The following is a 13,096-nucleotide window of genomic DNA, read 5'->3' as shown; positions in this document are numbered from 1 at the left end:
ATGATGATTCACCTGGATTCAGACCACTCCGTGCAATTTTGATAAAAGGAATGCAGTGTCATTAACTGCTGATAAATACATATAATATAGAAATCAATTTGGAGCTTAGCAACAAATAAAACATGAACATGTTTGCTCACCCATGTCAACCACAATTATAAGCCATGCAAAGGAACAAGTATCTCAGAAAGGTGGTTAGGGAGGGGACTTCCACTGATGAATCAGTCTACTTACCGGACACAGCACCCGCCCCCCCCCCCCCCCCCCAATCCTTCACATATTTAGGTCAAATACTGCACTAGCCCTGAGACACATACCACTGACATTCACTCTACAGGCATTTCAGTCATTTCATGAAAATGATGGTGTTCAGGTAGACTTTCAGGATTAGTCTGGAAATACATACCTGTCACACTGAGTGATTTCAAAGTTTTGTTAAAGTGATTAATAGGAAGGAGAGGGAAATGTAACGGAGGTTCTCTTACCATTGTTCAGATGTAGGCAGTTTTCATTCTCTGGCCTGTACCTGCAGAAAATCGCAACTTTAACATCTGCCGTCTTACAGGAAAGACACGTGCTGTGCAAGTGTGTGTTCTGCCGCACTACGTTCACAGAGAGCTGGGACTGGGGTTTTCCCTGTGATTGTCTGTGCACTGGGCCGCACTGGAGGCCCAAATCCGCACAGTGGGCAGAGGGCGTTTGGGCAGTGTATGGGGGGGGGGGCAGTGAGGACAGGCCTGTGGCGGCAGCAGGCCCTCACGCCCCCACGCTGGGCTATTCACAGACTAATCCCAAAGTCAGGCTGTTGCATGATGGGAAGGATGACGGGGGGGGGGGGGGGGGGGGGGGCTGGGAACAAGCCTGCAGAGCACTGTGCACCTGCTCGCTGCGGCAGGGCCATTCAGAGCCCAGCAGCCGGCCTACAGGTACGGAGGGGAGGGGCTTATTCAGGCACGGAAGACTCCGCCCTCAGAGATTCCCCCGACACCCACACATTCCATGGCTTTAATGTCGTCTGTGGCCAGGCTGAATTGTTCAAGGACGCACAACACAAATGGATGTCTAGCATTCTGAATGGCTGGCATCGATGCGGTACAATAACTGATGGTCTAAAAAAAAAAGAAAAAAAAAAACACCAAAAAGAGAGCGTGAGTCACCTGATGCAGGCTCCTGGAGCTTCTCCCTCTTCCGCTTCTTCTTCTTTCCCTATAAAATATCCGGGTGAACGCTTAAAGTGTGGCTCCAGCACTCACATTCACTAGACCACTTCCTGCCATTTGCCATGTCTACTCATCCCCTGTAGGACACCCCGGGCACTGACACCTCTGCGTTTCCACTACTGACTCAGCCCTAGGGCACTGACCCCGAATCAGTTAAAGCCTTCCCACACAAGGGTGTGTGCAGTGATTAGGACTGGATTGGCAGATCCTGGGTCAGTGCTCATGAGCACTATTGCCATATAGCACACTGAGAGCACAGCAGTCATTTTTCTGTCCTCGTGACTCTACACTGACATTTACACTGAGATTTAAGCCACTCTGCAGCCTAAGCTGTTATATACACTGAAAACCTGAAGTCAAAAGCTGCAATAACGATTGCCTATATTAAAGATTAATAATAAAAAAAATGAACACGAATACTCGTCCCCAAGTTAATTTACATAAAGATCCTCAACACGGCAGCAGCGAGCTGTCTGATTTATTATGGAATTACAGCTTACCGCAATCCCGAGGGAACAACTATAGGTAGAGATATGAGTATACAAAGTCATGTGTAGTGAAATATTGAGGCTCGCTTTGGTCTCCTGCTGTAAATTCTGCTAATCCACTTATTGGGGGAGTTAATCTGTCTTGCTGTTGCCGTGCGCGGCAGACAGTGAGAGCAGGCAGATTTGCTCTGTGTATGAAGCTGTATTGACTGTCAACAGCTCGCACCGCGCGACTGGGAACAGCATAAATCACACGCGCTCTCCCGTTCCTGCCGCTAGCCAATCCCTCCCGGGAGAAGAACCCGCTTCTTTTGGCTCTCCCGATAAGGGACGTGCGAAGTGCAGGTAAAGAAAAAAAAAAAAAGGTATGTGACACAAATAGGCACAAAAAACTCAACCCTTGAGTAGTGTGCGCTATTTTTGCTAAGCCATGTGCCCATACATTTGTTGGAAATGGTTACTCGTTAGGTTTTCGGCATACACAAGTAGGAAGAGATAAAAAACATATATACATATGTATTTTCTCAATTGTTTCTTTCCTGAGTATTTTCCACCATTATCAGATTCATTTTTCCCATAACGTTTACTATTAATGTATTATAGATGAAGCCCATAGAGGCCACTTTCTTTTCTCTTCAGGTATAAGGTGACTACCTTATACCTAAAAGTGACTTCAGTATTTTCCCTAAGGCTGTTTCCCCTACAGCTGTTAGCAACAGAACACCAAAATGACAGTTTTCCCTATTCTTCCAGCTGACTATTCTATAATGAACACACTGTAAAAATGAGAGTTCAGCCGCACATCACTTGGTAATGCTGAGCTGATAATCTTCCTGCCGTTGCTCAGTGAGGTGAAAACGTAACTTGAGAACAAAACGAGGTCAGGAGGTGCCAGGGCTGCCCAAGGAGAGACGGATAAACACCACAAACCACAAACTCCTCAATGGCTTAGTGAACGTGAGTGCCGGAGCCACACTTATAACAATGTCAGTCACTCCCGCTTACACTCCCAGACATGCACACGCACACAGCAGACCCCGTGCCTGAGCCATTTTATACCTTAACCTTTTCATTTTTTTTCCCTCAAATTCAAATTCTCAATGCTCTGTTGGCGAGGGGGTAACATATCTCCACACGTTCACAGCTCGCACACAACCTCTCAAGCTGCCAGACTGTTCTGTTCATACTTACATAATTGTCTCTGGCGGACCAGCCTGGGTAGAGCTGCATGTGGAGCTGCCGTTCCTTGCGGGCTAATTCATAATACTTAGCCTGCTCTTCGCGAGATAAAGCGTGCCACTGTTCCGTACCATGGAGATGGAAGGGAAAAAAGAAAGAAAGAAAAAAAAAGGCAGTCAATTACTGGCATGCACTTTCAAGTTCCTTCCAAAGAGACGCGTGCTAGTGTTTTGGTTGAAGAAAAAAAAAAAAATCCTTTTTAACTTCCAAATGATTTGTATAAAAAGGGAACATGATGAAGAGATTAACATATGCAGGGAAAACTTTGATTTCATATCAAAACACTGGTTCCAATTTAACTGTGCTCCTTTTTTTTTTTTTTTTTTTTTAAAACCATGTCAGCAAGCAATTACTCTGCAAGGCTGCAAACCGCGCTTTGCTGTGGCTCACTGCCTGAACCACCAAAGCTTTAGTTAAGGCATTAAATATGTTTAGCGGTTTTTCCTTTTTAAATTCAAAAAAAAGAATACATTTTGTCATTTCAAACCCCTCCAAACCCCACCAGCCCCCAATCATCATCCAGGAAGTTTTCAAGCTAATTTGGTTAAACGTCCATTTGTCTAGCAGTGCGCGTGGTTAATAGGTTGAGGCAGAGAGATGGTCCCGGTTGATCCTGGCGGCCCGCGTCTCCTGTGGAGACGCTGATGAGGCCCAGGCCGGCGCGGGGCTCCACCCACCCTCCTGCCCAGGATCTGGTTGATGGCGGCGCTCTCCTTCAGCGTGCACTCGGCCACCACGTTGGCCCGCATCTCTTTCATGTAGAGCATGAAAGCGTTCAGGGGTTTCTTGATGTGAGGTCTTTTGGGCTCCTGCTCTTTCCTCTGTTCGTGCTGAGGTTTCCTACGCAAAACACATGAGGGAGGGATGGGGTGGTGGGGGCGGGTGTGGGAAAGGCGGGGGGGGGGCGGGGGGGTCCCAAAAAGTACAATTAAATAAAGATCACCAAGCCGAACAATGGACATTGTTGGCGCGGGGAGAGGGGGGTGCCGTCGTGGCGGCGCGTAGCCGGCGCCGGCCCGCGTGCGAGAAGCGGTCTGGTTTCCCTTCTGCCAATCAGAGCGCCGCGTGAGAAGGCGACAGAGCTAGCGAGTCATGCTTCACCCGCTAATTGAGTGCAGTTGTGCGTCTTCATGCAAAGAGATTACTCCCAAAAGTAATGGCAACCAAGTTTCTCCCGCTGCTCGCAGTGCCAGTTGCTGAAGAAATGAGCCCTCTCCCCTCGTTGACGGTAACTGCCCACAGTGAGAGGGGGACTGCTATCTCTGGGACAGCTGTGACTGCTGCCTCAGGGCCATTGGAGCATGGCTGCTTATCGGCTCTGTGGGGCGCTTGCGCTTATCCACCGTTACCATCAAAGTGCGAGCTCTACAAACATTTTGTTAGTCTTCCCGGGCCTCAGTAAAATGTGCAAAGCTACAAGTGCAAATACATATCCTACATAACCAACCATGTGTGCGTGTGTGTCTGAATGTGCATGTATGTACGTGTGCATGTACGTGCATGTGTACGTGTGTGTGTGTGTGTGTGTGTGTATATATGTGTGTGTATGTGTGTGTATGTGTGTGGAGAGAGAGAGAAATACAAACAAGCCAAAAGACAACTCCACCAAACTCCATGTTAAATGTTGCTTTTCTTGTCCTCCTAACAAATACCCTATTCCTTTCCATCTTCCAGTACATATTGAGATACAACCAGATGAATAACAGTAAAACTGTTAATGACATAAATGAGACTTCATATCTCTGCTGAAACCACTGAATCATGTGTTTGGTGCATAAACCATTTCAGGGCTCTTTGCTTTCTTGACTATGCATAGTTTATATGGAAAACAAGAACACAAAGACACACACAAGAAACTTACTACTGACAAGTTTCTTGTGTGGTCATGACAGGTCAAACCAGCCATGAGGACAGCACTGTGTGGAGTAACTCACATGTGCATGAGGTCGCTGTCTTGGTGGGGTTCGTGCTTCACCTGGGGGTTAACGATGGCCGGGTGGGGGATGCCGGTGGCGTGGGGCCCTGGGGGGCCAGGCACCATGTGATGAGGGAACCTGAGAGAGCGAAAGGGAACGAGACAGAGACAGAGAAGAGAAAGAGAGGACAGACGGACAGACATTTACAGACCATTTCAGAAGAGCCTCCCGGTGCAAAGGCAGCTCTTGCACAATGCTGCGTGGGATTCCCGCAGTGTCGCACACGGACACTGAGCTCAGCGCGAGGGAGAGAAAGACAGATACAGCGGAGCGGAGAGACCAAACAGCACCAGCTGCTGTGCAAATGGGAGGAACACCCGTTTCTGCAACTAGCAGATTCCAAGGACAATTATTTCTTTAAAACATAAAATATGCAAATACCAAGGTTAAGAAATTTCCGTTTTTTATGATTTTTAATACAGTCAAACTTAAATGAGCCAATCCATCTATGAATTCAACATATCATAAAACCACATATGTATCATAGCGCTACCTTCACTGATAACAATTCTTTGAAATCATTTCTATTAAAACAGAATCTACGAACAGAACAACTATTGCCCATTGTCAAGCTAAGGCAAATCATCTGGTGACAACCATGCTCTAGTAAGAAATAATGCATATACAAAGGCCAAGCAATCAAAAGTTACTGGTGTTTCACCCACTCAATCAGTGTTGTAGACATTTCTCGTTATATCGAGGATAAGCAGGTACCAAACAGTGGTCTGTACATACTTATCTCAGTTAAACACACGCTTGTCACCAGATGTACATAAGGCTGCCTGGAAGAGGCAGGCCTCACACATGGTTGATTAGATCTAGTACACACACAGGCTTTGAAAATGTAAAGTGTGGACACTGGGAGAGAACCCGACATGCCTTTGTAACTTGGCTACTGGCAAATGCGTGGAATCGAGGTTCATACACCACTGGATATTAGAGATGGGGGAGTCACACACTGCCACCGATGCAAAGAGCAGTTACCTTTAACCACCTGACATTCTGAACTATCTAATGTTTTTTTTTTTTTTTTTTTTTTAAATTACATCCAGCTGCAGCATGAACACACCAAACTTCAATAACAACCACAGCGAGCGTGTTCCAGCTAATAAAAGAGCCAAATCAGGGCCAAACCTGGAATGTGTGTGCTGGCAAGGAACCCTGATAAGCCCCTGCAGCCAATCACAGCTCCGAGCTGCCCTCCAGCAGCCCTGTCATGGGGCTGCACCATAACAGGTGTTACACGCTGCTGGAGGAGGAGCTAAAGCAGGGCCAATTGAATTTACCTCAAGCACCCTCAGCACAGCACCGCACACGACAAGCAAGCCAAGGCTTTGCACACGGCCAGCACTAACTGCCCTCAAGCTGTACCCAGGGTACGAAGCAGGCGTGGTCTGCTCCTTAAAACAGCATTCAAAACATTCATGTGCTCTCATGTAATCAACAAGATAATTAGAATACTGTGGGGATGCATTTAAGTACCATGAGTATGTGAAAAGCTCTGCGTGATCACAATGATTTATTACTATTATTATCCTCAGTCAGTTGCGGTAATTGATACGGTGTGTGTCATTAATTTAATTTCCGGCAGACTGTCTGCATGTGCCTACAAGGAATACACCTGTGCATTTAAAGCGGGCGTTTAGCGCTGGCTAGCCCACACACCCCTGCGCCTCCCGCTCGCTCTGTGAGGTCTGTGATGCGCTGGAACACTCCAGACCCTGCCGAAGCTGAAGCTGCCCTTCCAGGCAAGCGCTGGCCCCGGGGCAGGAAGCAGAGAAGCAGGGACGGTCACTCCGAGGGGCGGCAGGCTCGCCCCCCCTCGACCGGCCAGAACCGGGCCCAACCTACCTGGCTGTGGGGTGGTCAGCTGGGTGAGGGGCGGGGTAGAAATCCCTAAATCCGCCTGAGATTGGGTACCCAGGCGGACCCTGCCTGAGGGGCCCGGAGAAAAACAAGAGGGACGGATCAGCACCCAGCCTGTGTCCCTCCCCCTCCTCTTGAACCCCAGCCTGACTGCACTTCACCCGGCTCTGTATGCAAAGCCACTAAAGGCAGTCCTCAATAAGAGCATTTTTCTACACCTGGGACCAATGTGAGAGGGGGGCTTTGATTGTATAATAGCAGGGCCACTGAGCCACAAAGCTGAAAATGCATGGTCATAACATGAGGGCCTGCCTGACATGTGCCTAACGAATCAGACGCAGCCGTCTTAAGCCGCGTTAATTAAGGGCAGGTGGCCAGGCCAGGGAAGCAAGCCTTTTGCCTTTACATGGACCTGCGGAGTTCTCTTAATCTTGTGGGTGAAATGCCTCGCGTCTCATAAATGTTGCGATGTACACTTGTAACCTGAATGTGATACAGATGTAAATTCGCCGGGTGGATCCCGCAGACTCACCATCCCAGGGGTGGGGTGATCTGTCCGACCGAGCCAGGAGAAAGAGGGTAGAAGTTGGGGATGTCAGGGCCTGGGTGATGCCTGTGCATACCTAGAGGAAGACACATGCCTGTTAATTCCCTCCACGCTCATCCTGAGCTCAACATCTGTAATGCACATCGACTGTGGACCAGGCAAGAGACTTCAAAATAAAGGATAGTTTTCAGAGTCTTAGCGTTGTAGGTGCAGGACCCATACCGACTGTTATGTTACTGTTACACAGTTCTGGTTTAAAACATAGATGGTACATGGTGCATTCACGCACACAGACGGGGCAAAAATCACCAAGCTTAGTCTGATTGTAGAGGAAGATGAGATATATGGTGACGGACATACTGCTTTCAGGTCAGATACTACAGCAGTTTTACTGGGTCAAATTTGCTAAATTTTTAACTCTTGAATTTTCACCAGTATAGTCATGAAATGCAGGTCTTTAGGTCCCTCTCCTCTCCTGCCATAATGGATTCCCCAACATCCTGCAAAAAAAAAAGCTCTCTTCTGATGAACCATAACTCTGAAATGAAAATTGACGCACACAATTTAAAAAAAAGTATTGCAAAAGAACAAAAAAATCTTCCTCTAACAACTTGCAAGTCCAATCAATGTGAAATTTAGTATGTAGGACTTTTAAGATGTGCTCCAGAAAAACTGGCCAAGTAAAATAACAGGCCATAAATGACAGATGTTTTTGCTTTTTATGCTTTTGAATAGATATGAAATCATAATACTATAAATTTATGATAGTAAATCAAAAACACAAGAATTTGCAGTTCAGTCAAGCAGACACCTTGAATTTAAATTCATGCAAATTCACCATCACACACAACACTTAAATATGGAGTCCTCATGAACATGTTTCATCTTATAACATGAAACTCAATACTATTGAGTTTCTCTTCTTAAATTGTAATAAAAAAGTGTTTACACTGCAGCCAAAATCTCATCATGACACTACCATCAGTAAATGAGCATTCCTTCAAATTCTGAACATAAATGACTATACATAATAATACTAACAATTATGTAATTAATTAATTACACAAGACTATAAACTGCAACAGAGGACAACAGTAGCTTTTTTGTCTCTTAATCTTAACCCCGGTGAAAATGATCTGATTGCCACACTACTGGATGAAGATAATGACATGTCAGAGCTAGTGTTCAAATCTGATCAATGTTACCCATGAATACATCATGACTTTGTTCTACTAAGCTGAGAAACCATACTGTCATTCATAGCAGTTTTGTATGGTTTAGAAAATACAGCAGATACAGTGTCAGGGATAGGGCTTATACTTGTGTAGCACTTCAACTGGGATCACACTGATTTCTACACAGTATGAAGACCCGAACACTAAAGTCTACACTTCATCTGATATTACAACAGGACTGTGATGACAGTACATTTCAATTTCATCAACCTAAATTCATTTTCATGAGAAGAGACGTATATTTGTCTATTCAGCAGCAGATCATATGACATCCTCCCAGGGATTGGAGATGGATACGCTGCATTCTTTTTGCCAGCTGTATATGATATTTGGACAATAATAAAAAAATTAAAACAAAAGAAAATCCACACAGAAAAGCATTAGATCACCAGCTCTGAGCCTGAGACATAGTCCCAATAACATGAGGCAGGAGGTATCTCACCAGCGGAGCTCTCAGCTCCCAGCAACCATTAACCACGACCAGCTTTGTGCTGGGACTGAGGCAGCCATATGGAACGGTGTATGGTTCCAGTTCCACCCCTCAAAAAGACAGTGGAAACACTGACAGAGGGAACAAGAGTTCCCCCTGCTCTGGTTTCCCCTTCCTACTTCCAGCCCCAACATTGGATAAGCCAATGAAAACCGGGACCAAGGATCGGTCAATCACATCACGAATGTGTTCTCAAAGAAAAGGCAAAAGAGCGTTGTGTAAACTTTCCGACCCTCTCAGCTCGATACAGCGCCCGCCCTTGCTCTAGCGGCAGCGCACTGTGAACCCGGAATAACAGACTCCAGGCCCGTTAAACAGAGCGGCGGGGGGCGTCCCACATGCAAAGCGGCTGGAAGGAAATTACAGCCCTCCTGTTTTCAGCCGATTCCCCTCAGTCCGCCGAGCGCGCGGAAAAGCTCCACCAAAGCGGATCACTGGTTAATTAGGGCTGGTTTCTTGGTCCCCGTAATGCTCCGTCTTGATATGATTCATTTGGCCCGAGACTGTCACTCTCGGTTTCGCGCTAAGCTCCCCCTCGTCAAGGCTGTTCCTCTGGGCTTCAAGGTCAAGAGCTTTCCGCTTGTTGTAGCGTTTAACAGGAAAAAATAAGGTCTGCTCTGAATGGATTCATCAAACTAGCACCCCCCCCCCCCCATTACAAAGCCCTCCAGCTATACAAAAAAAAAAAGTCAACTGCCTCAAGATTAACGACGACTCATAATCCCAAATGGATCCAAGATTTTCTCTGCCCCTCTTTTCAAAGTTGGCTGAAAAAGCCCGCCCCAATGGAGAAGCGTACCAGGGGCTTTTATCTCAAAAGCCACTGTAGCAGCCCAAGGTTCCACCATACACAGTTAACCTCTGGCCACTAATCCCCAACTTGGTTTCCCAGTACTCTGTGCTGGCAGAGGGAGAGGGGGAGAAGTGGAGGGAGAGCAAGAGAGAAAGAGAGAGAGAGCGAGCTTCAAAATTATCCTGCCCACATGCATGCATAAGGCTCTAAAGCTGAACATTTTCTGGAGGAATGCAACCAAAATGCTCCTCAAGTGTGTTAGATTGTGTTGGTGTGTGCCTAGTTGAAAACTAAATCTGTGCCTGAATTACAAACCAGTGTCTGAAGTGGCTAAAACAAGCTTTTAATATCGGATTCCTTCTCTTTTTTTTTTTTTCTTTGACATATCAAAGGCTGTGGATGTGTAAAAAGTGGACAGTGAACTTGTTTGCAGAAGGAGCCACAGAGCAGCACGAAAAGCCAGGGCTACACGAGGGAGAAAATCGAATGTGCCCCCCCCCCCAAAGCCTCATTTCCATCTTCTTAGGACTTTCACTCTTCAGGCGCTCAAACACCAAGGGACTTCATTTGCAGCTAATTCCAGAGAAAGATTTCTTTTAAATAGTCTCTTTGCTGGAAATGCTGGCTGCAGTCAAGGTCCTGAGGATGCTGATCGATTCAGAATGGGAGATCCCCCTCCTGGGTCTCTCTAATACTTATCAAGTTTCACATCAGTATGACTACAGAGACCAACTGGAATACATCTTAAAAGTAGAAACGTTACCCAGAGGGATTAATTTACCTTTGCAGATAGAGATACAGACACACACACACATGCACGCACGCATGCATGCGCACGCGCACACACACGCACACACACACACAAGCACCCTGAGAAACAAGATGTCCTCCTCCTTTAAAATATAACATGTCCACATTCTAGCAGCAGTATGGTGTAGTGGTAAGTAGCAGGGCTTGCAACCCAAAGCTTGCTGGTTTGATTACCAGGAAGGGCACTGCTGTTATACCCTTGGGCAAGGCACTTAACCTGAATTGCCTCGGTAAATATCCAGCTGTATGAATAGATGACATGTGTAACTGTAAGCTATGAATTTGCGCTGGGTAAGATCTTCTGCTGTACAAACAATGTAATGTCTCATGTATAAAGACTCATTTACAGATACCGCTAATAAGCGGCAAAAGCTGCAGGTACAAAACAAAATGAAAAAAAAAAAATTTGTTTGACAAAAGAAAATTTTATATAAAATTTTATAGAATTATTTTTATAGAATTATTTAGGTGGCAGAACAGTTTCTTTGATGCAGAGAAGTCATATTTTTAACAAGCCAATTTTAAAAGGAGATTCCATTCATTGTTGGAACAGGCACAAAGCCAAAAAAAAAAGATGAAATTGACCTTGTCGCGGAAATATCATTCAGAACAGTCATGAGCAGCGCCGATAACTTTCACAGCGTGCTGCTTGTTCTCCAAAGACAAGGGGCTCAGCCGAGAGTCAGTATGTAAAAAAAAAAAGTTTAATGCTTATTTGACACACTACCTCGTGAGGCTATTTATAGGCCCAGCCTCACTTCACTGCGACATCACATCCTGTGTTGGGCTTTCCTGCTTTTAAGTGGCTCTGCAACGAATGTTGTGCGGAAGGAGCTGGCACATATAGAGCCGGGTCTGTGTGTGCGTGAGAGCGCCTGCCAACCGCTGCCCCGCGTCGCTTTGAAGGCCTCACCAGCTCGCCTCGAGAGCGCTTTCAACGCCTGTCAGACTGTACCTTGACATTTACTCGAGAGAGAGAGAGAGAGGGAAAAAAAAAAAAAGAGGCGCGCCTTGTTTGCACAAGTGCAGAAAAACCACAGGCGCTGCTCTCCGAAAACCGGGCTCGTTTCTGCGGAGGCATGAGGGAAAGGCGCAGTGGAAAATGTCACGTGCCCAAACCTCCCCGGCTTCTCAGAGCCCTCTTTGTAACCCTCTCCCGCCACAGAAGATGCGGTGCGTTTTACACGGCTGGGTGGGAACGCATTACAGCCAGGATGTTAGAGTATAGCTGGCCTGACCCTGTGCGGGTTCAATTGCATTCGTTACCTTCTTGATTCAAATGCACCCACCGTCAATAGTGATCTACAGCAATATATATTACATTACTTTATTATCATTTAGCAGATGCTCTTATCCAGAGCAACTTACAGTTTTTACATGTTATCCACTTATACAGCTGGATATTTACTGAGGCAATTGTGGGTTAAGTACCTTGCCGAAGGGTACAGCAGCAGTGCCCCAGCCAGCAATCGAACCTGCAACCTTTCAGTTACGAGCCCTGCTCCTTACCACTATACTTCACTGCCACCCCAATATTTTTGCACACGCTGAATGTGATGAATGTTATCAATGGGAATCCAACACATAGAGAGCCCCTCCCAGTGGTGGTTCAGCAACACCTGCCCCCAGAGAAGGTGCACCGGTACGGACAGTTGGCGCTTACTTACCTTGTTTGGAGTTGACGTCTGCAGGGTGGTGTCCCGAATGCGGCCCGGGGGCGAAGTGTTCATCACTGTATGTGATCAGAGGGGTCAGGGGGTGGACCGCGTGGGACGGCTGCACCACGGGAACTTTGTTGGACTGCAGGAAACAAGAAAGGAAGAGGGTGGTCACACACCGTAGCCTCACTAGGGATGAGTGCAAATATTCCACTACTCGAATATTAAACCATGGAAGTCACAAGTCTGTCTCGGAGCAGCCTTCAAATGCTTGCTGGTTTTCAAAAGGGAAAACAAAAAAAATCTTGTTAGCTTGCAAGGGAACCCAGAAGCCCATCATGAAATTAGATAATTTGTTGAAATTTTTCATTTTCCTGCTTCAAAGTGTGAGTGAAACTGGTACCGCTGAGGTGAGTTATTCACAAACCAGCTATTCATATAAATGACCCACTATCGAGTATTTGTTGGCTGGAGTCAGAATACTCGCACATCACACACTTCAAAATGCACACTTATACACTAATACACAGCAGAATCTATGTCCACTATACCTCACTGCTAGTGTAAATGAGGTGTGGCCTGACATGTACCACTTGGCTGCTTTATGCAGAAGACAAACACAGCACACTCCACACATCATACATTAACATTCACTCATTTCATACAGATTTAAAAAAAAATAAAAAAACCCTTCCTCTGAGATTTTGCTCCCAGCTTTAAAAAGCACCGCTTCCCTGGTTCATATTAAGGCAGTTATGTGTGGTGTGTGGGTTA

The 13,096-nt window shown here is 46.2% G+C and overlaps 1 protein-coding gene across 2 annotated transcripts in view; it reads right to left on the bottom strand.

The window, feature by feature from the left end:
- The window catches only part of lef1 (lymphoid enhancer-binding factor 1), a 51,275-nt gene that overhangs the window by 7,719 nt on the left and 30,460 nt on the right, over window positions 1-13,096 (bottom strand). Inside the window, exons 4-10 of one of the 2 annotated variants that reach the window (XM_036516569.1) lie at window positions 12,332-12,464; window positions 7,322-7,412; window positions 6,775-6,858; window positions 4,882-5,001; window positions 3,625-3,787; window positions 2,900-3,007; window positions 1,158-1,206 (exon numbers count right to left, since the gene is read on the bottom strand). In XM_036516569.1, the coding sequence (XP_036372462.1) occupies window positions 1,158-1,206; window positions 2,900-3,007; window positions 3,625-3,787; window positions 4,882-5,001; window positions 6,775-6,858; window positions 7,322-7,412; window positions 12,332-12,464 (748 nt within the window). The remainder of the gene's footprint in view (window positions 1-1,157; window positions 1,207-2,899; window positions 3,008-3,624; window positions 3,788-4,881; window positions 5,002-6,774; window positions 6,859-7,321; window positions 7,413-12,331; window positions 12,465-13,096) is intronic. The other variant, XM_036516568.1, reaches the window with a different exon arrangement.

The sequence above is a fragment of the Megalops cyprinoides genome, chromosome 22, assembly GCF_013368585.1.
Source record: "Megalops cyprinoides isolate fMegCyp1 chromosome 22, fMegCyp1.pri, whole genome shotgun sequence".
Taxonomy (NCBI): domain Eukaryota; kingdom Metazoa; phylum Chordata; class Actinopteri; order Elopiformes; family Megalopidae; genus Megalops; species Megalops cyprinoides.
The sequence above is the reverse complement of the archived record's forward strand: the minus strand, read 5'-3'. Positions and strand labels throughout refer to the sequence as shown.